Source organism: Saccopteryx leptura, chromosome 1 (assembly GCF_036850995.1).
Source record: "Saccopteryx leptura isolate mSacLep1 chromosome 1, mSacLep1_pri_phased_curated, whole genome shotgun sequence".
Taxonomy (NCBI): domain Eukaryota; kingdom Metazoa; phylum Chordata; class Mammalia; order Chiroptera; family Emballonuridae; genus Saccopteryx; species Saccopteryx leptura.
In genome coordinates, this window is record NC_089503.1 from 218835466 (window position 1) to 218860293 (window position 24828).

The 24828-nt window shown below is 37.9% G+C and overlaps 1 protein-coding gene across 6 annotated transcripts in view; it reads right to left on the reverse strand.

Annotated features, from left to right (window-relative positions):
- LRBA (LPS responsive beige-like anchor protein) overlaps nucleotides 1-24828 on the reverse strand; it is a 629646-nt gene that overhangs the window by 547745 nt on the left and 57073 nt on the right. For all 6 annotated transcript variants that reach the window (XM_066386366.1, XM_066386375.1, XM_066386349.1 and 3 more), the window contains exons 3-5: nucleotides 4254-4485; nucleotides 3775-3875; nucleotides 1941-2036 (exon numbers count right to left, since the gene is read on the reverse strand). In XM_066386366.1, the coding sequence (XP_066242463.1) occupies nucleotides 1941-2036; nucleotides 3775-3875; nucleotides 4254-4485 (429 nt within the window). The remainder of the gene's footprint in view (nucleotides 1-1940; nucleotides 2037-3774; nucleotides 3876-4253; nucleotides 4486-24828) is intronic.

Here is a 24828-nt window from a genome sequence, read left to right on the forward strand (position 1 = left end):
ATACACACATATTCTTTTACATGTATAAAATAGTTCATAAAACATGAAAACATAGAGCCAATTTTATGTAATAACACTATTGAGACTTCAAGAGGCTAATTTAAAATCAATGTTGCACTGGCCCTGGCCCCCAGGTAGCTTATTTGGTTAGAGTACTATCCTGATACTCAAAGGTTACCAGTTCAAATCCCTGTCGGGGCACATACAGGAACAAGACAATGCTTCTGTCTCTCTTTTTAAAATCAAAAAAGTTTAAAAAAAAGAAGAAAGAAATTACTGAAAAAATATAAAATGAATGTTGTACTAAGAAGAAAATAATAAAAGAATACATATTCAGAATGTGTATGTTCTCTCTCACCACACAAATGAGAGATGTGGAAGTTCCGTGAAAATAATTCCTCCACAAGTACTTTAATTCCCTTTAAAAGGTATGTTTAAGGAAAGAAATGAGTCACTGAATATATTTAAAATATCTCTCTGTAAATTCCAAAAACTTTTTAGCTCAGAAGCTCTACTTTCAATATACAAGCAAGTGGAATGGACACATTACAATCTCAGAGAACTATAATAAAATTATAACATGCATTAAAAAAAGGTTAATCTCAAGTGAAGACTATTTTTATGTTTAAGATAAATGATAAGCTCAATGCCAATAGAGTCTTATCATTCTGGAAATCCTCAAATCAAAAATGCTTATTAAGGGCCCTGGTGGGTTGGCTCAGTGGTAGAGCATTGGCCCAGCATGTGGAAGTCCTGGGTTCGATTCCCAGCCAGGGCACACAGGAGAAGCTCCTATCTGCTTCTCCACCCTTCCCTCTCTCCCTTCTCTCTCCCTCTTCCCCTCCCATAGCCAAGGCTCCATTAGAACAAAGTTGGCCCGGGTGCTGAGGATGGCTTCATGGCCTCCACCTCAGGCACTAGAATGGCTCCGGCCACAGTAGAGCAACGCCCCAGATGGGCAGAGCATCGCCCCCTGGTGGGCATGCTGGGTGGATCCTGGTCAGGTGTATGCGGCAGTCAGTCTGACTGCCTCCCTGCTTCTAACTTTGGAAAAGTACAAAAAAAATTTTTTTTAATTTAAAAAAAGAAAGCTTATTAAGGAAATACAAAGGAAAAATAGGAGCAATAAAACTTTCCAAAGAAAGCTGTGTATTGTGTGTAAAACATGAAAATATTACACTTTTACCACACTCTTTTCTTTCTACGGGTATTACCTAGCTGCAAAGAGTCTAATAAACAAGTTAAGATATTATGAAAAACAAAGTGAAAAATGAATAAAAGCTCAGAAAAATAACAGGCTAAACTAGCTTAAAAAAAAAGGTTTGCTTGTAACAGGCAAACCAATATAACAATGAGGAGGTAAAAAAAAAGAACTTCAAACTAAAAGAAATAAATAACATATACATTATATAATATACTCTTATAATATTTTGAAACCTTACAAATGTTATTAGCATACATAATTATCCTATTTATAAACTGACCAATAGCTTATAAGAATGCTGAGACTGATATAAGATGGAAACTCACAAGTCAAGAAAACTTGAGCTAGAAAGTTTCAAAGAATTACTCTCCTTCAGTACACAAAGTGTGAAGGACAGGAATAGAGAAATGTAATGCTAAATAAAGATGTTCAGAAAGATGAAAGTGGAAGTGTTACACACAGATATCTGGAAAGACACCACGACTATGTTAAAAAGAGCCGGGATCTTATCCCATTGCTGCCCTAGGGTGTGAACTGGCAGCTTTCCTGAGTTCCTCAAGCCTCTCCTCCCTCACCTCTAAAACTGTTAGTAAAAATAAAATGTACAGTTGCTGTGAGGATTAAGGTATTGCCAAGAAGTTCCTACCTAATACAGAACCTGTCAAGGGTGTTTATAGGGTTGTACTTTGAGGAAGCAAGAGAACTCCAAGTGATTTTCTCACTGAGATTTACTTACTGCCGCACTCTTTCCTGGGAAGTTGAAAAAGGCATCCGGACCATACTTCTGAGGCACATGCTTTAATACAGACAGCAACTTCCCAGCGTGTGGAGGCTATGAAAATAACCAACCATTCATTAACTACATTATTCACCACAGAAAACACATCCTATTTTGCATTTGGTCACACTTTTATATACCCAAGAGCAACCAAATAATAATACCATAAGCTAAAAAGCATAAAATAACCAGAGAAAGGTTATTTTCAACTATCTTAAAGAATTAAGCAACATACTCTCTGCCATCTTTTTGAAATACTGTAAGATGTATGCAGTGTTTGGTAAATATGAGCCGATATCATTGGACACTTGAAACTCTTCTCCATACTGCAGCAAAAATGATCTTTTAAAATTACAAAATGCCTGACCAGGCGGTGGTGCAGTGGATAGAGTGTCGGACTGGATGTGGAGGACCCAAGTTCGAGACCCTAAGGTCACCAGCTTGAGCGCGGGCTCATCTGGTTTGAGCAAAAGCTCACCAGCTTGGACCCAAGGTCGCTGGCTTGAGCAAGGAGTTACTCGGTCTACTGTAACCCCATGGTCAAGGCACATATGAGAAAACAATTAATGAACAACTAAAGTGATGCTTCTCATCTCTCTCCATTTGTCCCTATCTATCCTTCCCTCTCTGACTCTGTCTCTGTAAAAAAAATAAATAAAATTACAAAGTAATTCAATCCACCAGTCATCCCTCTTTCAAACACTTTTCATTTCACAAATAAATGCTTATTGTTTTCTACCATTAAGGGCTCTTCAAAAATAAAATATTATAACCTCATAACCATACCAGGAAATATTATTAGCCCATTTTAAAGAAGGAATCTGAGGCAGAAGAACGTGTCCAAGGTTACACAGGTAGTGACAAGGATGGGATCAGAAATCAGTCTGACTCCAGAGTCCATACTTTCAACCACTACATTTTCACCTTTATATTATTCTCTTTCCTGTAGCTTCCTATTGCCTTTAAAATAAAGACCAAAACCCTTCATATGGCCTACAAGATTAGCCTACCTCCTTAGCCTCATTTTGCAACTCAATCTCCCCTTCCCTCTGCACTCCATCCACAATGCCTTCTCTGTCTCCTTCCCATAACAGGGCCTGAGCACAAGCTACTCCTTGTGTTAAAATTCTCACTAGCCCTACTCCCTTCCCTGTAACTAAACAAATCTTACCCACTCTTTAGAGCTCATCTTAACGGTCACTTCCTCAGGGTAGTCTTCCCTGACGTCTAAAACTGGATCAAATCTGCCTATCATATTTCATTCTACAATATCAATATACCTCTACTATATAATATGTACTATAAGTTATTACACTGAATTTGATTAATGCCTCTCTGACCCACAATCTCCTCTAATTCGTTAAACAACAGCTAAAATGAGAAAACTCATTTACATTTACAAAGAAAAGCAAAGGACAATCAGATACACATTATCATTTTAATCAATTTACAAGCAAATATGATAAAGTGTAATCCAGTCCCCTTTTTTAAAAGTTTAACAGTTCAAAAACATGTCAAACTACAAGTGAAATCACTGACTTCCCTTCATCTTATCTGGCAGCTGCTCTCAGGTATTATACTAACAGTTTAAAAGAATTCGGCAATGTCTTACCTAAATGTCAAGTGGAAAGCTTCGCTTCTCAAGTGATCAAGAAATTTTCAATGAACCACACTGCTTATTATAAAAGTGTAAGAACAAGATCTAAATACTATTTTAGGTCTATACAGCTCTTCCCCTCAACTGGAACTGTGACCCCTCTGTATACTTTTCAGTATTTAGTTCTTTTCTTACCCATTGTCCTTTATCTCCTTGGAGTTTACTGAAGAACAGCTTTAGTTCTCGAACTGTCAAATTATAGCTAGCCAGCACTCCCAACATGTCAACTAAAAGATCTGGAAACAAAGAAAACAATAATATAATTAAGCTACTTATATTTCTTGAAAGATTAAAACATACCATGCTTACTTAAAGAGTTCAGACACTAAAGTTCTAGGTACACGTCAGATTTTTCTCAAATATTTCTCTTTTTAATATTTTATTGATTTTAGAGAGAGGGGAAGAGGGAAGGGGGACAACAATCTGCTCCTGTATGTGCCCTGACTTGGGATCAAACAGGCAACCTCTGCGCTTGGGCAAGATGCTCTAACCAACCGAGCTATCCAGCCAAGACTCAAATATTTCTTTAATAAATATTACAAAATAAAAAAATACAGTATTTAAGAATCAAACTTTATTTCTTCACATCCACTGTACTATAGAAAAAGTCATACCTGCTATCATATTGTTGACTTTTTCAATTTTCCCCAGCACTTTTTCAACAAGGCCTACTTCAGTGCAGATTTGAAGATTTCGTATGCTTTTCTTCAGAATGGCTGTAAACATGCTCCAAACTTCCGCTTGGCAAGTAATGTCACATTTTTCTAGTAGGTCCACCATGCAGATGATACTCTCACCTTCTTGTATAATGAAATTCATTTCCAAATCAAACTGCCCTCCTACCAGCTTCCAAAAGGAAAAAAAAAGTAATAAGCATTAGTACTTCTTTATTCAATTAACCAGAGCATGTTCCTAAACTTTAAATTAGCAATCACTATCTGTATACATACTTCTCTACCACTTACATTAAAAGGATGTTTAAAAAAAAAAAGTGCCTGACTGGTGGTGTCGCAATGGATAAAGTGTCGGCCTGGGATGCTGGGAACCCAGGTTGGAAACCCCGAGGTCACCAGCTTAAGCACGGGCTCAACACCTTGAGTGCAGGGTCACCGGCTTGAGATAGTCGACATGATCCCATGGTCACTGACTTGAAGCTCAAGGTCACTGGCTTGAGCCCAAGATCGCTGCCTTGGCTGGAGCAGCCCCTTGCCGGTCAAGGCACATATGAGAAGCAATCAATGAACAACTACATCAGTGGTAGTCAACCTAGTCCCTACCGCCCACTAGTGGGCATTCCAGCTTTCATGGTGGGCGGTAGCAGAGCAACCAAAGTATAAATAAAAAGATAGATTTAACTATAGTAAGTTGTTTTATAAAGATTTTTTCTGCCAACCTTAGCGAAAATCCGACATAAAGTACTTGGTAAGTAATTATTATTATATGCTTTAACTTGCTGTTACTCTGCTTTATAAATTTTATAAAGTAAAGTTACTTCCCTACTTTATAAATCACCATTACTGTGGAACCGATGGGCCATTAGAAAATTTTACTACTAACAGAGATACAAAAGTGGGCGGTAGGTATAAAAGGGTTGACTAACCCTAACCTACACTGACACAACTATGAGTTGACACTTCTCATCTCTCTCCCTTCCTGTGTCTATCTCTCTCTCTCAAAATAAACAAATAAATAAAAGCTCAAAATATCTCAAAGAAATCTTCAAGTTAAAGATAATACAGAGTCAAATAAGCCTTAGAATATAAAAGCAAGAATAATTTTCAACAAAAACAAATATGGGATGTCTTAGGTAAATAAATCACTCCCTACTGCCCTAATATGAATAAAGATCTAACATAACTCTATAAATGCTTCTAATTCAATATTTCATTTATGAATTATAAAGTTTGAGAACTACTCACAGCAACTGAAAAGTCTTTTGTTACCTATTATATAAGGTATGAGCTCAGAGTAAAAGTAAAAAATTGCAAACTTCCAGTTCCTCCCCCCCTTCTCTCTCTCTGTCTCTCCTCTCTCTGTCTCTCCCTCTCCTCTCTAAAAAAATGAATAAAAATAAGTAAAAAAAATTAAAGAAAGCCTGATTGTACTCAAATATTTAAAAAAAAAAAAGTGAAGACAGGCTTAAATTAAAAAAAAAAAAAAAAAAAAAAAAAAAGGCCTGACTTGTGGTGGCGCAGTGGATAAAGCGTCGACCTGGAACACTGAGGTCGCCGGTTCGAAACCCTGGGCTTGCCCAGTCAAGGCACATATGGGAGTTGAAGCTTCCTGCTCCTCCCCTCCCTCTCTCCCCCTTCTCTAAAATAAATAAATAAATCTTTAAAAAAAAAAGAAAGTTAAAAAAAAAAAGAAAGTTTAAAAAAAAATTCATTCAAACTGCTTAGAATGAATATAAAGCTTGGAGTTTGTATTTGTCAAATTCCTGGTTTACTATACCAGTGCTGTTTTTCACCTGTCAATAATCAGGACAACTTAAACATAATCAGTCACACACCCAAATTCAGAAATCAAGGCAATTTATTTCATTGATATGCCTATCCGGAAATCCATCCACGGAAAGCTCTACTGACCTATTCCCAACCTTGCCATCTCACCCACAAAATCCTTCCACAAACTGAAATTTAACAAATCCCAAATGTTTAAAATAATTAAAATGCTTTCCCAATTACTTTCACAAAACTATCTTTTTAAATTCAATTTTTAAAAGACCACCTACACCCCTGTTCTTCTGAACACTTCTTGTTTTTTCATTATACATTCCTAAGCCTAAAAGGTGGGCAAGAATTAGGAGAAAGTAAATTTTACAAAACAAAATCAATAAAACCCAATAGCTCATGAAAGAATAATAGACATAACCAAATAGAGTTTACTCCAGCAAAGCAAGGAAGGTTCAGAATTAGGAAATCAATTAAACCTCCTTGCAGCCAGGGATCAATATGTGTCCCAGGTTCTGCCAAAGATATATACTACCAGCATGAGAAAGAAAAACCAGAAAAATGAACAACATAAGGTAGATCTGCATGCAGGGAGATAAGAATTCCTGGCAAGCAGAAGGATAAAGGCGTTTGGTTCTTCCAGGAAAGCCCTGGCAGTGATTTTCGTTATCAATTCTTGCATCATCGGTAACAAGCAGCATAAGGAGGTGACAGCTGGATTTCTGCTAAGAGTCCCTTGGTGTTATGGTGCCAATTCTCCTAGCGATATGGTCCTAGCTATGAAGTAAACAGGCTTGATTCCCTAGTCCAGTGTTTTTCAACCAGTGTGCCGCAGCACACTAGTGTGCCGTGAGACATGGTCAGGTGTGAGTATAAATACATTTAGAAACTATATTATTAACTATATGTATAATATGTACTGTGTTAAGAGTGTCATTTTGGTAGGTGGTGTGCCCAGGATTTTGTAAATGTAAAAAATGTGCCACGGCTCAAAAAAGGTTGAAAATCACTGCCCTAGTCCACCCCAAAATTCTGTAACCTACATAAGAACTCTATAAAAGTCTCTGTGTGTGTATGAGAGAGACAGACAGACAGACAGACAGACAGGAAGGGAGAGAGATGAGAAGCATCAACTCATAGTTGCAGCACCTTAATTGTTCACCGATTTCTTCTCACATGTGCCTTGACTGAGGGACTCCAACTGAGCCAGTGCCCCCTTGCTCAAGCCAGCGACCTTAGGCTTCAAGCCAGTGATTATGGGATCATCTCAATGATCCCATGCTCAAGCTGGTGACCCCGCACTTAAGCTGATGAGGCTGTGCTCAAGCCAGATGAGCCCACACTCAAGCTGGCAAGGAGTTTCGAATGCTGGACAGTGTTGACCACAGGATCCCAGTTAAACACTCTATCCACTGAGCCACCACCAGTCAACCTGTCGTTTCTTGTTCTAAATTAATTTCAAAGATTCAGCAAGCTGCAAAATGCAAGGAACCATAGGAAAAAAACCAAACTGTTAATAAAGAATAAATATCATTCTCACCATCATAGCCAGAAAGTCAGATAGATAAAGAATTGGCTAGTGGTGAATACTGTCTGAATGCAAGTCAAAAGAAGCCAGAAAATGGAAGCAATAACGGCTAAACAAGCTGCAGCTCTCAGTAAAAGACAAGAGGAAACAAAGCTTTTATTCCAACTAAAGAAAAACCAGTTATGAAACCTAAGGAAGCTGCTACCAAAACTAAAATTGATATGGCTGCCATCAAGGAAAAGATTAAGAAAGCAAAGAATAAGAAACTGGGAGTTCTTACAGCTAAAGAAGTTAAGCTTAAAATGTAAATAGATGAAAAGAAAAAGAAGAAAAAAAAGTAACATGTGCACACACACATACACAAAACTGGCCCTGGCCAGGAGGCACAGTAGATAAAGCATCTTCCTGGTGAACTAAGGTCACGGGTTCAATCCTCTGTCAGGGCACAACTAAGTTAAACAAGTTGATGATCCCCCCTCACTCTCTCTTCCCCACTTTTCCCCTCTCTCCCATTTCCTCTCTCTCTTTCTCAAATCAATGAGGGGGAAAAATCCATTGATGAATCTTACCTGCAACTTGTTATGACTATGGCATTGTTAAATAGTGATTTTATATTTCTATAATTCTTCCTACATTTATTAATAGAAAGACTTTCTTTAATAATAAAATACATCAATCATAGCTGAAAGGCCAGCATCATGCTCAAATAGGAATATTGAGATGATTCTCATAAAAGTTAGAAACAAGACTAGGTTATATATTTTCACTATCATTTGATATTATTCTAGAGAGACATAGGTCACATTTGTCAGAATGTAGCAATATGTATACATATCTGAGTGAAGAAATTAAAATTACAATTATTTTCAAATGATATGATTTATATATGGAAAAAACAGAGCTTCTACTGAAAAAGTATTATAAATTAGAAAAGTATTTATATTTGATAATGAAACTACCGATGCAGTTAACAATGTCAATCAATCTCAAAAGATGTACCTGTAGAACATTTAGGTAATGATGTTAGATATAAAAGTATCATTTGAGCATTTTTTGAGTAGAAAATAGAAAAAACAAACCCCAAAGAAAACATTATAAGGTGATGGTTAGTAAAGTTGTGTGTAACTACTTATAATGGAATATGACACAGCCATCAAAAAGAATGAGGCAGCTCCATCTGACATAAAAAGATCTCTAGGTGGCTTTGCTCCGGTGGAGCCTTGGCTGCCGGAGGGGAAGAGAGAGACAGAGAGGAAGGAGAGGGGGAGGGGTGGAGAAGTAGATGGGCGCTTCTCCTGTGTGCTCTGGCCAGGAATCGAACCCAGGAATCCTGCACACCAGGCCAATGCTTACCACTGAGCCAACTGGCCAGGGCCTAGGAATGCCCTTGTTGATCAAGCTACCCAAAAGAAAATTATATGGAGCAACCATGACAGACCGAGCAAGTCAGTCTCATACTATTCATCACCAGAACACTTCAGCCTGGTGTAAACAGTTTCAACTTTCTCGGGAAGCAGCACGGCAGATAGGGAAATCCTGTCCAAGGGGTCCTATACTGCCCCTTCATTTGGAGTTAACCCTCAAGGACCCCTACCAGGACAACTTTAGCAGATGGATGTTACTCATATACCTTCATTTGGCAAACAGTCGTATGTCCACATTACAGTGGATACATATTCCGGACCTATAGTAACCTCTGTCAGAACAGGAGAGGCTGCTAAGCATGTTATAGCTCATGGTCTGTATGCATTGTTCTATTATTGGATTTCCTAAACTGGCTAAACTGAAAATGCTCCTGCACATGGAGCAAAAGCATTTACTGTATTTTGTCATGCTTACAATCTTTAAAGTTAAGGTATTATTAAAGTGTACTCAGCAAACATTTTAAGGTCAATTAAAAAAAAATTTAAAAGGGGGTAGTCATATCCTGGAACTCCTACGGTCTACTATATCATGCTTTTTACTTAAAAAAAAAATTTACATTTCTTTTGAATGCTGATGAACAGGAGACACCAAATCTTTTTCACCTGCAAACTACTCCCTTCTTTATTAGATCCAGCTAATAACACTGTTTTGTCTTTTTCCAAATAGCTCCAGATATATGGAAAAGATTTATATAGGCGGATGGGGATCCTCAAACCCCTCAGCGAGATCTTCTGAGCATGGCTTTTAAGATACCTAGAGGCAGAAAAAGCCCAATAGAGATCAGGGGAACTACCAGCTTTTAGGTTACGCCCTTAAAGGCTCCAACGCCCCAAAGGGGTCCCATAGGATGCCATCTGGGTCCTGCTTCAATAGTGGAAAGGAAGGTCATTGAGCTAAAGCCTGCCAGGCTTACACGCCTCTGCTGTGAGGAAACAGGGACACTGGAAGGTAGGTTTCCCCCTTGCTCCTCTAAGGCAGGGTTCAGTCTCTTCCAGCCCTGCTCCAGCCACCTGTGACCTAACCTTGCCCAGAAAGCTGGGGTTTGCCACTGAAGGCTGAAGGTGCCCAGGGCCGTTGGCCCCATCTACGACACTGTGGACGAGCCTAGGGTATTTCTTCCAAGAAGCAGGTAAACTGATCTCATTTGCACAAGGGCCACTTAACTATGTTTTGCCTGAATAGTCAGGTTTTTTATTCTTCCCTCAAAGATCTCTGTTGTGGGTGTTGATAGTCCTATTTTCTGCTGCTTTGCTTAATATATAGTGTTTCCTTTATCCCTCCTACCTCAATGCCGCACTCATATTTCAGGTTGGGACCTACTCCCAATTTAGAGCTCTCTTTCCCCCTTTTGCCAACTATGAATCTACCTTTGCCACCCAGCTTAGTGTATCCCAAGGTTCTCTTTACCATGCCACAGTCGCAGAGCTCCAGGGAAAAGCAACCTGGTCTCATCTCTCCAGGCAGAGAAGAACAGAAGCTCCATATCCACGCATGCTGCAAATGGCTTTTCCAGTCTACCTGAATCATTACCAGCTAGAAGCAGCGGTCAATGGGACTTGGACATGAGCTGCAAAGTATAGAATGGTGACAACAATTCCAGTGCCATGCGGACTTTTCCTGGATGTGGACTTTTCCTGGACTCCTGCTCCCTGTGACAGCTCCTAACAGACCGAACTGTGGTCGGGTTGCATTTTTTAGGGATTTGGCATGGTGATGGGGCCAACTTGGACTTGGTGAACATGTTAAGGACACTACTCTTTTATGGATTCTTGCTGTATTGGCCAAGAGTTTGCTTAAAGGCTTTTAATCACTGCAAAAAAAATAGAAGACTGGATAAAGAAGATGGGGCACATATACACCATGGTATACTATTCAGCTAGAAGAAATGATGACATCGGATCACTTACAGCAGAATGGTGGAATCTTGATAACATTATGCAGAGTGAAATAAGCGAATCAGAAAAAAACAAGAACTGCAGGATTCCATACGTTGGTGGGACATAGAAGCGAGACTAAGAGGCATGGACAGGAGTGTAGTGGTTACAGGGGGTGGGGGGAGGGAAGGAAGGAGGGGGGAGGGGGAGGGGAGGGGTACAAAGAAAACTGGATAGAGGGTGACGGAGGACGATCTCTCTTTGGGGAATGGGTATGCAACAGAACTAAATGACAAGATAACCTGGAAATGTTTTCTTTGAATATATGTACCCTGATTTATTGATGTCACCCCATTAAAATAAAAATTTATTTATATTTTTTAAAAAAATCTCTAAAATATATTAAGTGAGAAAATCAAAGTGGAGAAGTGTGAATGGCAGGCTACTATTTAAGCATAAAGCATATACATTTAGACATACACCTAAGAATGACATACAAGAAATTAGTGATTGCCACTTAAAGATAACTGGGGAAAGGCAAAGGGAGGTTTCAGCATGCACACTTTGGCACATCCTCCACACAGATCTAAACAGGTCAAAAGCTAGTGCAACTGACTTAAGAGAACTTACCTTCACCTTAATATTACTTACATCAATCTTTCATTTTGATCTTTGTTTATTACCATCAGTAACCACCCTTCCAAGAAGCTACAAAATTAATTCTTGAAAGTAATTTCAAAAAAAATATTTTTCACCATATTTTAAATTGAGCTTACATTGTGAAAGCAGTATCCACACAGGTGTTTTAAATATTCCTCCATTGCTTTAAATATTATAAAATATGCCTTTCAAGGAGAAAATTGATGGCAGAAATCGCTACATACAAATGTATGGCATATTTGATATACTATATGTATGCATGCCTATTATATCTAAGAAAGATACACAGGGTCTTACAGTATGTCATGTTAACCCTTTCTAATAGTTATTTGAAACTGATCAACCTTCAAAACACAAATTTGTTTCCAATGACAGGGATCATAATCTAAGTCCAGGCATTGGCTAGTTATTATCTGAGCTGTAGTAATGGCTCTGCACTACAAAATGTAATCTTCCCAAATGTCACAGTAAGTTATGAATATCTGAGCAGCCTAATGCACTTTACTAGCCATGAAATGTGAAAATGTAATCTTATTACCTTTTTTATGGTTGTATTTTTTTTGAATAATGTAGCCTAGAAACTGATGTATAGTCTTTTTCTGCATTTTAGCATGATTTGGTCACCTTTGCTATACAGAACATTTTTCAAAGCTCTCTACTTCAACATGTTTCAGTCTTGCCCTGAATTTCATAAACAATTTTTATAGCAACCTTCAGGGTGGTATAGCATGCTTGCTATAGGTTATAGTTTAATATACATTATAAAAATTTTAAAGCATGTTATTCAAAGAATTTAAATAAACCTTTACAAGTTTTACATTAGAACTTAAACTGGGCACGATGATTATCTTCTTTTCAATGGTTCTATTAATGAAGTGAGTTAAGCTGAAATTAGTAATTAAATCTAAGTCACCTTTTCAGAAAACCAAGAAACAGATATAGACCAAAAATCATCTTCTCTTCAAAAGATTTATGAAACTGAAAAGACTGTAACACATAAAAAATTCTAATACTTCAAAAGTGAAGCTGTTTTCCCTGGATATTTGCTAAATTTGTCCTCAAAGATGTAACAAGAATAAGGCAAAACAGAAAAACTGGACAGAGAAAAATCACAGCTTATGCTCCCAACAAGATACTCATTCTTTCTTTCTTTTCTTTCTTTTCTTTCCTTCTCTCTCTCTCTCTCTCCCCATTCCTTCCTTCTCTTTCTCTTTCTTTTCTTCCTTTCTTTCTCTTTCTTTCTCTCTCTCTCTCTTTCTCTTTCTTTCCTTCCTTCCTTCCTTCTTTCTTTCTTTCCCCCTTTCTCTCTCTCTATCTTTCTTCCTTTTTTTTTTTTTAGCAAGAGAAGGTGACGAGGCCATGGACAGACAGGAAGGAAAAGAGATGAGAAGCATCAACTTTGTTTTTGCAGCACCTTAGTTGTTCATTGATTGCTTTTTCATATGTGCCTTGACCGGGGTGTTCCAGGTAAGCTGGTGACCCACTGCTCAAGCCAGTGACCTTGGGCTCAAGCCAGCGACCATGGGGTAACGTCTATAATCCCAGGCTCAAGCCAGCGACCCTGCACTCATGCTGGTAAGCCTGTGCTCAAGCCAGATGAGCCTTTGCTTAAGCCAGCAACCTCAGGGTTTCGAACTTGGGTCCTCCGCATCCCAGGTCGATGCTCTATCCACTGTGCTCTATCCACCTGGTCAGGCAATATTTTCTGCCTTATGACAAATGCCTTTTTGCTCTGGACCTGTCCATTCATTTTGTAATACAAACCAAGAGTAAGCTTATTTTATTTATCTGCATCCTTCAAAATGTATTTACTTTTTAAAAGTGCCACTCTCGCCTGACCAGGCGGTGGCGCAGTAGATAGAGCGTCGGACTGGGAAGCAGAAGACCCAGGTTCGAGACCCCGAGGTTGACAGCTTCAGTGCGTGCTCATCTGGTTTGAGCAAAGCTCACCAGCTTGGACCCAAGGTCACTGGCTTGAGCAAGGGGTCACTCTGTCTGCTGAGGGCCCATGGTCAAGGCACATATGAGAGAGCAAGCAATGAACAACTAAGGTGTAGCAACGAAAAACTGATGATTGATGCTTCTCATCTCTCTCCCTTTCTGTCTCTCTGTCCCTATCTATCCCTCTCTCTGATTCTCTCTGTCTCTGTAAAAAATAAATAAATAAAATAAAACCATCTTAAAAAAAATTTTTTTAATAAAAATAAAAGTGCCAATCTCCAAGTATCCAATTTATCCCTATGAATCTATTCCTAAGAGAAAGTGACCATATACACATTTACAATCACTAGAAACTTATCAATGGAGAGAAGTTGGGGGAAAATTACAATGCTGTGGCATGGACTATAATGCCTTCCAGGTGACATTTTCTTCCTTCATAACAATAAAGAATTTCTAATTGGGTACATGGGGTCCGTGCAAAAAAAATCTCACTTCCCAGCTTTGCCTCAAGTTTCCAACCAAGTAACCAAGTTCTGACCAAGCAGGATAGTAAAACGTGCAACTTCTGGGTATAGCTTCTGGGTATAGCTCTTCAAAGGAAGGTAGCATGACCTCCCTTTGCCACTTTCTTGCTTCCACTTACATAAGATGTGGAAATAATGCAAGAGTTAGAGCAGCCATCTTGGAATCTATGCTGTAACTTTCACATTGAAGAAAATAGAGCAGAAAGATTTCTATGGACCATGATAATTATGGAACTGTCTCAGTAGCCCTGGACCATTTAACTACCCAAACTTCCACCTGAAAGACCAATACAACATCTACCTTGTTTAAGCCATTGTCATTCGGGGCCTCATTATGATATCAACTTAAAACCTATACAGTGTCTAATACAGAGTGTGGCAAAAGTAGGTTTACAGTTTTAAGTGTGCAAAACACAGTTTATTCTTGCATTCTATATTATCGTATTAATACAACTATAAACCTACTTTTGCCCCACCCTGTATATGTTAATGCTATTAGCTGCATTTTCTCAGAAACTGAAAAATGTATTTATTTATAACTGCACCTCATGTGACATACCCCCATTCCCACCTCTCATTCTATGGCAGGTACTAACCAACAGCATCTACTCTGACCTACTTTCAACAGGCAGTGCTGTGCCCGGATAAGCTGAGAAACAGAAATGGTCAATCCTGAATTCTACACAACTCAAATTTCAGATTCCACATGTCTTCTTAAGGCAGAAATTTACTATATATAAATAATAAATAACAAAATACAGAATAGGAAGAAATTAAATGTTATAATTTCATTAGTGTACATGTCTTTTAAGATCATCTCTAACATTAAACAAAACAGAATCACACTTTTCTTAATCAGTTACTAGTAGAGAAGAAAGGTCAATATGTTGTGGCAGAACCATCAGCCTTTACTTTGTATCAATCCTTTACTGAGTTAGTCAAAATATCTTAGTCCTCAAGCAACATCAGCTAAAAGAGAGGCCATTCTGGTTTCCAAATGTGCCATTCAGGGACCACAAGAGCAATGTACTACAATACCTGACAGTGCCAAGAAAGCATTCTCTGAATTAAAATTAAAATGTGCAAAAATTTCCTGAAATGTTCAATAGTAATATTTCAATGGGTATTAAAATTTTCAATAAAATGTTATATATATTCTTTTATCTCAGAAGCTCCTTCTAAAATAGTGACATTTGGTTTTGCCTCATATGGATTTTCCCATCAGCCAAAGGTCTATTTTAAATACCTTTCATGCACACTATTTATGCATTATGTATGGCAGTATTTCTATAGGAAATACCTGAAGAATATGCACCAGACTATTAGTGATAATTTTCTTAAAGATAAATCTGGAGGGAAATGCTGGCTGCCATTCCACCCCAGAGAAACGAGGGGTCACCACCTGACAGAGACCCCCAGCACAGGGTTCCCGTGCCAGAAGAGAAGTCCCCACAACTTCTGGCTGTAAAAATGATCAGGGATGATGGCTGAGGGTAACCAGGGATGTCACTGGAGCCCCAGGCAGTTCCTCTGAAAGGCTCTGCACATGGACTTACCTGGACTCTCTCCTGAGCTCTGGAGCTGGGGCAGCAGCTCAAGAGGCACTGGGACCTACAATGAGGAAATGAACTCTGGCATCAAGGTGAGAGCTGGATGGGCAGCTTTCTTCAAACAGAAGTTCTGGCAGAGGCCATTGTTCCTTTTCTGAACCCTTTTACTACAAAGCCAGCGGCAGGCACCATATCTGAGACTCCATCAACTTGGTTCAGACTGTTCACTTAATTCTGGTGATTCCCTAAGACCCCACCCCACCCAACTTGCGGGCCCACACAAGATGTTTCCAGAGCCTTTTCCATATGAATGGCCTGTCTTCAGACTTCCCTAAACTATCTCAAACAGCCTCTGGCCTCAGCATGCCCAGTACCTCTCACTAAGTAGACCCTGGCACACTACTAGCAGCAGCCGGCCTTGGTTCACAACCTAGCCTCACATGGGTACCTCCAAGACCAACACAAGTAACAACCATCTGCAGATGGCTTTGTAACTCATGCCAGATGGCCTTGGGCAGAACACAGGTGGTGGCTGAGCTTGGCCTGCATCTCCCAGGAGGCCCCAGAGCAGAACATCCAGTGGACAGTGTCAGACCAAGTCAGAGTGCCACTCAACTACCTTCACAAGCAACACACTTAAGTGGCAGACTCAGCAGGCACCAGAGCACTGCCGAACTATAAGTCATGCTCTGTGGGGAGGGCCCCTACAAAGCTGATCCACCACAGAGGTCACAGCCAGTCCTTGCAGCCAATTGGCATGGGGGGTTCCCCCACTGACATGCCAACAGCAATGAAGGCTCACCTTCAACAGAAGGGTGCACACAGCCCACACGGGGTGGGGCACACCTGGAGTGCCCAGCTTGGGTGACTGGGGAGAGCCATGCCACTGGATCCTACAGAACACCTACTACATAAAGCTACTTACCAAGCCTGGGAGAAATAGCAGCTCTACACAATACATAAAAACAAACACAGGGAGGCTGAGAAAATGAGGAGACAAACATTTCCCAAATGGAAGAACAGAAAAAAAAACTCCAGAAAAAGAACAAAAAGGAAACAAGCAATCTACTAAATGCAGAGTTCAAAGCACTGGTAGTAAGAATGCTCAATGAATTTAGGGGAAGAGAAGATGAACTTAGTGAGAACTTCAACAGCATAAGAAAGGACATGGACACCATAAAAAATAACCCATCAGAAATGAAGGATATACTAACTAAAAGAAATAAAATTTACAGGTAATCAACGGTAGAGTAGATAAAGCCAAGAATCAAATCAGTGATTTAGAATATAAGGAAGCAAAAACCACCCAAACAGAACAGAAAAAAAAAAAATCCAAAAAAAATGAGGATGGTGTAAAGAGCCTTCAAGTGTACCAACTTCAAGTATACCAACATTTGCATAATAGAGGTACTGGAAGGAGAATAGAGAGTGCGAGGAATTGAAAACCTATTTGAAAAAATGTTAACAGAAAATTTCCCTAAGATGGTGAAGGAAACAGACATACAAGTCCAGCAAGCAGAGTCCCAAACACAATGAACTCAACAAGGCCCACACTAAAACACATCATAATTAAGGTGCAAAGGTTAAAGGCAAAGAGAGAAAGCTTTTTGTGTGTGTGTGAGAGAGAGACAAATAGAAAGGGAGAGAGATGAGAACCATCAACTTGTAGTTGTGGCACTAATTGTTCACTGATTACTTATTCATGCATGCCTTAACCAGGGGGCTCCAGCCGAGCCAGTGACCCAATGCTCAAGCCAGCAACCTTGGGCTTCAAGTGTCTATGATCCCACACTCAAGCTGGTGACCCCACACTCAAGCTGATGAGCCTGTGCTCAAGCTGGGTGAGCCCACACTCAAGCCAGTGACCTCAGGGTTTTGAACCTGGGACCTCAGCATCCAGATCAAAACTCTATCCACTGTGCCACCACCTCGTCAGGCCAAAAAGAGAACCTTAAAAGCAGCAAGAGAAAAGCAGTTACCTATAAGGAAGCTCCCATAAGAATGTTGAATGATTTCTCAACAGAAACTCTGCAGGCCAGAAGAGATTGGCAAGAAATATTCAAAGTGATGATGAAAAGCAAGATTACTTTACCCAGCAAAGCTATCATTTAGAATCAAAGGACAGATGAAGAGCTTCCCAGACAAGAAAAAGCTAAAGAAATTCATCACTACCAAACCAATATTACACAAAATGTTAAAGGGTCTTTAAGAAGAAAAATAAAAATCAAAATTATGAACAATAAAATGCTATAATCTATCAACAAATGAATCTAAAAAACAAAATAAAATAGTAGAACAGAAACAGACTCGTAGATACAGAGAATATTCTTATGGTTGCCAGATGGGAGAAGCATTGGGAGGATGGGTGAAAAAAGGTGAAGGGATTAAGATGTACAAATTGGTTGTTACAGATTAGTCATGGGGATATAAAGTACAGCATAGGGAATATAGTCAATAATATTCTAAAAACTATGGTGTCAGATGAGTATGAGATTTATCAGGAATGATTACGCAGTAAGTTATATAATGTCCAATCACTAGGATGTACATCTGCAACTAATATAATATTGTATGTCAACTATAATTGAAAAAAAATTTGTAGGCCATAGCTAAAGCAGTACTGAGAGGGAAATTTATAGTACTAAATACATATATTAGGGGGAAAAAAGGGAAGTTGCAAATCAATAACCTAGGCTTTCATTCTAAACACTTAGTAGAAGTGCAAAATAAATATGAAGCAAGCAGAAAAAAGGAAATAATAAAGATTACAATAGAAGAGTCAATGAAATTAAAAGCAGAAAAATAACGGAGAAAAATCATTGACATAAATCTAATTCTTTGACAAAAATCAGTAAAATTAAAAAAAAAAACTTTAGCAAGATTGACAAAGAAACAAGGGAGAAAAGACAAATCACCAGTATCAAGAATAAACCAGAGATTATTACAAACCTTGCAGACATAATTCTAAAGAGATAATCTGACAATGTAAACGAAATGGAGCATCCATCAAAACAATACAAGCTACCAAACTTACCCAATATGAAGTAGAAAAATCTGAATAATCATAACTGTTAAGTAAATTAAATTCATAATTCTAAAACTCTCAAAAATTATCTCAAGATTCACATGATTTCACATTACAAAATTCTACCAAATGTTTTTAAAAGAATTAACACCTATTTTACACTTCTCAAATCATTTTATAAAGCTACCATTACTCTGATATCAAAACCAAATACAGTACAAAAAAAGAATACTATCTGCAAGTATTCCTCAGGAATACAGATGCAAAAATTCCTAACAAAATTTTAGGAAGTAGGCGAAGTAGAAGAAGATATGAGGGGATAAATGGTCACTGAAGGAAACTTGATCTGGGGTGGTGAACACACTATACAATATACAGACGATGTATTATAGAACTGTAACCCTGAAACCTGTATCATTTTATTAACAGACACATAAATCAACAGAACACAGAAGTGGACCCACACATGCCCAATTGAGTTTTGACAAAGTCCTAAAATCAATTCAATGGAAAAGTCAACAAACGGTGCTAAAGCAATTCGATATCCATAGATCAGCAATTTCAAATAAAAAATTAACCACCACCAACAGAATAGCCCTTCATGAATGCCCTGTTTGAATCATAAATATATAGGTCATATAAGAGAGTTACATCTTATTGGTTGCATAAGTCTGTGTCTGAGTGGCTAACCCTTGGTTCCAGAAATCCTTATATGAAAATATACGCACCTGCTTTATTAAAGTCACTTTGGAGCCAAAGGGTACATAATTACTATTTTTTTGTAAATCAATCATAATTATACCTATTTTTGTCAGATTGGCAAAAATATATATTTTTCGTGTGCCACAGAAATTTAGTAATTAATTGTGTTCCATGAGATGAGAAAGGCTGAGAATCACTGCCATAGGTGAACAAATGCACCTTTATCTGGGTATCACAGCTCACACAGAAATTAACTCAGCAGAGAGCACAGACTGAAATGGAAAACGTCAAACTTTTTAGAAAAACACATGGAAGAAAACCTTCAAGCTTTATGATGAGGCAGAGAGTTCTTTGACTTGACATCAAGATCAAAAGTGATAAAAAGAAAAACCAATTAATTGGACCTTATCAAAATTATTTTTTAATTTTTTTTTATTCATTTTTTTTTTTAGAGAGGAGAGAGAGAGAGAGAGAGAGAGAGAGGAGAGAGAGAGAGAGAGAGAGGAGAGAGAGACAGAGGGGAGGAGCTGGAGCTGGAAGCATCAACTCCCATATGTGCCTTGACCAGGCAAGCCCAGGGTTTCGAACCGGCGACCTCAGCATTTCCAGGTCGAAGCTTTATCCACTGTGCCACCACAGGTCAGGCCCTTATCAAAATTTTTTAATTTGCTCTCCAAAAGATATCATTAAGTAAGAGGGTAATAAAGTGACAAGTTACAGACTAAAGAAAGTATTTGCAAACCACATCTGACAAAAGAAAATACTTAAAATAAAGAAGTTTCCAAATTCATCAGCAAAAAAAAAATCCAATTATAGAACAAAAAAAAAGCCCAATTATCAAAGACAAGGACATTTCACTAAAGAGGATCTATAGATGACAAATAAGCACATGCAAAGATGTTCAACATCATTAGGCTTTCGAAAATACAAATTAAAACCACAGTAGAGAGTGACGTCACGGAAATGGCGCCGTGAGCAGCGCGTCCGACAGATCTCCCCAAAATCACAACAAATTTATCAACTAGAAACAGGAAAATTTATCTTCGGAGCAAACTGAAAGCAAAAGGACTGTTATCACTCGAATCTGAGAGACGAGGGTGTGGAGGAAGCTACCGCAGGGACGTTCATTCAAGCCGCGAGGAAGTGCGCCTGTGTGCTATCAACAAGACCACCCTCAGATGCCAATAAGAAAGAGGAAATCGAATATTATGGATACAAAAGAAAGAGAGGTAACACAAATAGATGTGGAAAAATCTATGGAGAAAAGACTTAACATATTGGAAGCCTTGGAGCTAAATGACAGAGAATTTAAAATAGAAATCTTAAAAATACTCAGAGATATACAAGAAAACACGGAAAGGCAATATAGGGAGATCAGAAAACAACTCAATGAACACAAAGAATATATTACCAAGGAAATTGAAACTATAAAAACAAATCAAACAGAAATGAAAAACTCAATTCACGAGCTGCAAAACGAGGTAACAAGCTTAGCTAGCAGAACAACCCAGATTGAAGATAGGATTAGTGAAATAGAAGACAAACAACTTGAGGCACAACAGAGAGAAGAAGAAAGAGACTCAAAAATAATAAAAAACGAGAAAGCCCTACAGGAATTATCTGACTCCATCAGAAAGAATAACATAAGAATAATAGGTATATCAGAGGGAGAAGAGAAAGAAAATGGAATGGAGAATATACTCAAACAAATAATAGACGAGAACTTCCCAAGCCTGTGGAAAGAACTAAAGCCTCAAATTCAAGAAGCAAACAGAACACCGAGTTTTCTTAACCCCAACAAACCCACTCCAAGGCACATCATAATAAAGATGACACAAACCAATGACAAAGAAAAAATTCTCAAGGCAGCCAGGGAAAAGAAGAGTACAACATATAAAGGAAGGCCTATTAGATTATCATCAGATTTCTCAGCAGAAACTCTACAAGCTAGAAGAGAGTGGACCCCAATATTTAAAGCCCTGAAAGAGAGGAACTTTCAGCCAAGAATACTATACCCATCAAAGCTATCCTTCAAGTATGAAGGAGACATAAAAACATTCACAAATACAGAAAAGATGAGAGAATTTATAACCAGAAAGCCCCCACTCCAGGAAATACTAAAGGGGGTTTTCCAACCAGATTCAAAGAACAAAAGAAAACAACACCACAAGTAACAGCTCCACCAAGAACACAATAAAACCAAACTTAAACTGTGACAACAAAGGAAAAAAAGGGGGGAGAGAATGGAGATTAACAGTAGCAAAGGACAATGAAGTGCAGAAATACTTATAAGATAGGGTACTACAATGAATATGGTAGGTACCCTTTTCATTACTTAATGGTAACCACCCTAGAAAAAACCACCACAAAAACACATGACTTAAAAAAGGTAGCAACAGAGGAAAGAAGTATGGAACACAAACAAACAAAAACAAATAATAGAAAAACAAAAGAGAAGAATCAAACTAGATACAAAACTAACAGAAAGCAATTTATAAAATGGCAGTAGGGAACCCACAAGTGTCAATAATTACACTAAATGTAAATGGATTAAACTTACCAATAAAAAGACACAGAGTAGCAGAATGGATTAAAAAAGAAAATCCAACCATATGCTGCCTACAAGAAACACATCTAAGCAACAAGGATAAAAACAAATTCAAAGTGAAAGGCTGGAAAACAATACTCCAAGCAAACAACACCCAAAAAAAAGCAGGTGTAGCAATACTCATATCTGATAATGCTGACTACAAGACAGAAAAAGTACTCAGAGACAAAAATGGTCACTTCATAATGATTAAGGGGACACTGAATCAAGAAGACATAACAATCCTTAATATATATGCACCAAACCAAGGAGCACCAAAATATATAAGACAGCTACTTATTGACCTTAAAACAAAAACTAACAAAAATACAATCATACTTGGAGACCTCAATACTCCGCTGACGGCTCTAGATCGGTCATCCAAACAGAGAATCAATAAAGATATAGTGGCCTTGAACGAAATACTAGAACACCTGGATATGATAGACATCTACAGACATCCAAAGCGACAGAGTATACATTTTTCTCTAGTGTACATGGAACATTCTCAAGAATTGACCATATGTTGGGCCACAAAGACAATATCAGCAAATTTAGAAAAATTGAAATTGTACCAAGCATATTTTCTGATCATAAAGCCTTGAAACTAGAATTCAACTGCAAAAAAGAGGGGGAAAAACCCACAAAAATGTGGAAACTAAACAACATACTTCTAAAAAATGAATGGGTCAAAGAAGAAATAAGCGCAGAGATCAAAAGATACATACAGACAAATGAAAATGAAAATACGACATATCAGAATCTCTGGGATGCAGCAAAAGCAGTAATAAGAGGAAAGTTCATATCACTTCAGGCCTATATGAACAAACAAGAGAGAGCCGAAGTAAACCACTTAACTTCACACCTTAAGGAACTAGAAAAAGAAGAACAAAGACAACCCAAAACCAACCGAAGAAAGGAGATAATAAAAATCAGAGCAGAAATAAATGAAATAGAGAACAGAAAAACTATAGAAAAAATCAATAAAACAAGGAGCTGGTTCTTTGAAAAGATCAACAAAATTGACAAACCCTTGGCAAGACTCACCAAGGAAAAAAGGCACAGGACTCAAATAAATAAAATCCAAAATGAAAGAGGAGAGATCACCACAGACATCATAGATATACAAAGAATTATTGTAGAATACTATGAAAAATTATATGCCACCAAATACAACAATCTAGAAGAAATGGATAAATTCCTAGAACAATACAACCTTCCTAGACTGAGTCATGAAGAAGCAGAAAGCCTAAACAGACCAATCAGCAGGGAGGAAATAGAAAAAACTATTAAAAACCTCCCCAAAAATAAAAGTCCAGGCCCAGACGGTTATACTAGTGAATTCTATCAAACATTCAAAGAAGACTTGGTTCCTATTCTACTCAAAGTCTTCCAAAAAATTGAAGAAGAAGCAATACTTCCAAACACATTTTATGAGGCCAACATAACCCTCATACCAAAACCTGGCAAGGATGGCACAAAGAAAGAAAACTACAGACCAATATCTCTAATGAATACAGATGCTAAAATTCTAAACAAAATACTGGCAAACCGAATACAACAACATATTAAAAAAATAATACATCATGATCAAGTGGGATTCATCCCAGAATCTCAAGGATGGTTCAACATACGCAAAACGGTTAACGTAATACACCATATCAACAAAACAAAGAACAAAAACCACATGATCTTATCAATAGATGCAGAAAAGGCTTTTGATAAAATACAACACAATTTTATGTTTAAGACTCTCAACAAAATGGGTATAGAAGGAAAATATCTCAACATGATAAAGGCCATATATGATAAACCATCAGCCAACATCATTGTAAACGGCATAAAACTGAGGACTTTCTACCTTAAATCAGGAACAAGACAGGGTTGTCCACTCTCTCCACTCTTATTTAACGTGGTGCTAGAAGTTCTGGCCAGAGCAATCAGACAAGACAAAGAAATAAAAGGCATCCATATTGGAAAAGAAGAAGTAAAGGTATCACTTTTTGCTGATGATATGATCCTATACATCGAAAACCCGAAGGACTCCACAAAAAGATTATTAGAAACAATAAACCAATACAGTAAGGTCGCAGGATACAAAATTAACATACAGAAGTCCATAGCCTTTCTCTATGCCAACAATGAAATATTAGAAAACGAACTCAAAAAAATAATCCCCTTCACGATTGCAACAAAAAAAATAAAATACCTAGGAATAAACATAACAAAGAATGTAAAAGACCTATATAATGAAAATGACAAAGCATTGTTAAGGGAAATCGAAAAAGATACAATGAGATGGAAAAATATTCCTTGTTCTTGGATAGGAAGAATAAATATAATCAAAATGGCCATATTACCCAAAGCAATATACAAATTTAATGCAATTCCCATCAAAATCCCTATGAGATTTTTTAAAGAAATGGAACAAAAAATCATCAGATTTATATGGAACTATAAAAAACCCCGAATAGCCAAAACAATCCTAAGGAAAAAGAATGAAGCTGGGGGCATTACAATACCTGACTTTAAACTATATTATAGGGCCACGATAATCAAAACAGCATGGTATTGGCAGAAAAATAGACACTCAGACCAATGGAACAGAATAGAAAGCCCAGAAATAAAACCACATATATATGGTCAAATAATCTTTGATAAAGGGGCCAACAACACACAATGGAGAAAAGAAAGCCTCTTCAACAAATGGTGTTGGGAAAACTGGAAAGCCACATGCAAAAGAATGAAACTCGACTACAGCCTGTCCCCGTGTACTAAAATTAATTCAAAATGGATCAAAGACCTAAATATAAGACCTGAAACAATAAAGTACATAGAAGAAGACATAGGTACTAAACTCATGGACCTGGGTTTTAAAGAACATTTTATGAACTTGACTCCAATGGCAAGAGAAGTGAAGGCA